Source organism: Cariama cristata, unplaced genomic scaffold (genome assembly GCF_000690535.1).
Source record: "Cariama cristata isolate BGI_N322 unplaced genomic scaffold, ASM69053v1 scaffold40572, whole genome shotgun sequence".
Lineage (NCBI taxonomy): Eukaryota > Metazoa > Chordata > Aves > Cariamiformes > Cariamidae > Cariama > Cariama cristata.
Genome location: NW_009606283.1, coordinates 7488 through 9677, shown reverse-complemented (window position 1 = coordinate 9677; position 2190 = coordinate 7488). Strand labels below are relative to the sequence as shown.

Genomic DNA, 2190 nt, shown 5'->3' with positions numbered 1-2190 from the left:
GGAACATGCTAATTTTGAGGGGATGAATAGGAAAATTATCTCGGAAAACACTGCTGAAAGACATATTTTTGCCAATAGTGTGAGGAAGCAGACAGCAACTCATTTCAGTTATTTCAAATGCACATCATCCTCATTAGCTGCAGTTGGAAGAATAAGAAACTTTACCTTTTCTAGAAACAGCAATAAAAAACAATACAGTTTGTGGTAGAAGGTACACTTCACTGGTACTGGTTTTACAGTACTGGTTTTCCCTGGTTCCCTAGATACCAAGCAATTCAAGATTTTTTTAATAGACCAAAAACAGCCTCAGTCTGTAGAAGAGCTGAGTTTTTCTACAAAATACATAGCATCCACACATTCTGCTGAAGAACTGGGAACTGACAGACACAACATCTCCTAAGATTTAAAAAAAAAAAAAAAAAAAAAAAAGAAAAGAAAAGAAAAAACCTTTCTTCAAAGGCCAGGAATGAAAGGGACGTGTAACACAAGCTACCCTAACTGCATAACCAAAAGCAGCACCAAGAAGCTGTGTGATGAAAGGTTGAAACTAACTTGGCTAGAGCAACTGAACTTTCTGTGATACTACACATTTGTTAATCTTCTCCTGCAAGCAAACCCAGAGATTTGGGATATCAGGAAAGGAAAGAAATCTGCTGAAAAGCCCAGAAATAGATCAAATGTAATGAGAGCATAAAAAGAAAAGGCAGCAGAAATAAATTCCCCCAAAAAAAGTATTCCAGACAAAGTACGATATTATTTTCAAAAGTAAAAAAATAAATGATCCATTGTGAAGGTTTCAGATTTCCTTTTTTCCTAAGTTTTGGACATCAACAAAAATTAAATAGCAACTGCATCTTTTCAATTAGTTCTGACTTGTTTTAGCTCAATTTTTGTTTCCAATATTTGCTAACGTATATAGAAACACTCATCAGCTTTTATTCTGGATACCCATAAATTCTTAAAAAAACAATACAGTGATTCACCACTCTCTCTCGGGCTATGTGGTTAACAAATCATTATTTATCATTAGTCTGGGGAAAAAAAAAAACAAAAAACACACACACAAAAAAACCCACAAAACTCCACAACAGTATTTAACAGTGGATTTTGAGCAGTCGCTCTGAAGATACGCAAGCTATCTGCACAATAACTTAGACAGTGGATGTACAACCCCAGTATTATTTTCAGTGACACAGAAAAGGCACAGTTCTTTTTGGAGGTAAGAGTACCTGCTTTAGCAATATTCAAGAACATCTTATAGTTTATTCTATAGTAAGAAAACATAATAAAGCCTACAAGTGAGACTCATTCACGTTGTAAGTAAGGCCGTTGACAGATAAAACAATGTGAGGTTAATGCAGAAGTTACACAAAGTATTAAAACTGTTACGGGTAGCTTAACGGTGCTTTTGCATTTTAACAACTTAGAATGTCTGAGTTGTTGGAAGTTGTGCCTTAGTTCAACCTCTTCAAAACCCCTTTTAGGATATTTCCAACAAATTTTAACCCAAGTTATTGACATTTACATCCAATCGTAAACCCCCATTTCTAGGTCTTGGCGTGGCCGATGACTTCCCTCTCGCAAGAGAGATTTAGGGGTGTAGGCCCGCGGACGGCAGGAGAGGGGCGAACGCTCACCCAGCGCGTGGCTGCAGCTGCGGCAGGGCTCTGCCAGGCTGACACCCGCCTGCTGCAGCTCTGCCCGCGGCGGCGTGGGAGGCGGGTTGGGGTTCTTCCAGCCATTGCATTTACAGGATTCCTCAGCCTGAAATCAAAGCAAAGGGGTATCAAATCAACAGGAATTTGCTGAAACGGCATTATTTCAAAAGCAATAAAAAGTAACATTGTTAACTACGAGTTGGTGGGGTTTTGTGATGGTTTGAGGGGATTTTTGGGGTGGTTTGTTGTTGTTGTTGCTTTGTTTGGTTTTGCTTTTTTTATCTACCACACAGCTAGATTTTATTTTCCAGAAACAATCAGAAATAGAATAGTACCCCAAAGAGATATTAACACAGTTCTGGTAAGCAAACTGTGCTCAGAGAAATACATACACAAACTCCAGCTAATCCCTTTACAGAAAGCCCTCACCCTCGTGAAAGAAGTATTCATTTACTGGTATACCGACATCTACAGATCCTGCCACCAAGACAGCTTTAATGATTTAAACCCAAACAGGTTATCTAACAGGCAA

General features: G+C 38.5%; 1 protein-coding gene across 1 annotated transcript in view; it reads right to left on the bottom strand.

The window, feature by feature from the left end:
• The window catches only part of KAT2B (K(lysine) acetyltransferase 2B), a gene marked incomplete at both ends in the record, with an annotated part of 18609 nt that extends 16845 nt beyond the window's left edge, over positions 1 to 1764 (bottom strand). Inside the window, one exon of the mRNA XM_009696282.1 lies at positions 1638 to 1764. Coding sequence (XP_009694584.1) covers positions 1638 to 1764 — 127 coding nt within the window. The remainder of the gene's footprint in view (positions 1 to 1637) is intronic.
• Between the last annotated feature and the right edge of the window lie 426 nt (positions 1765 to 2190).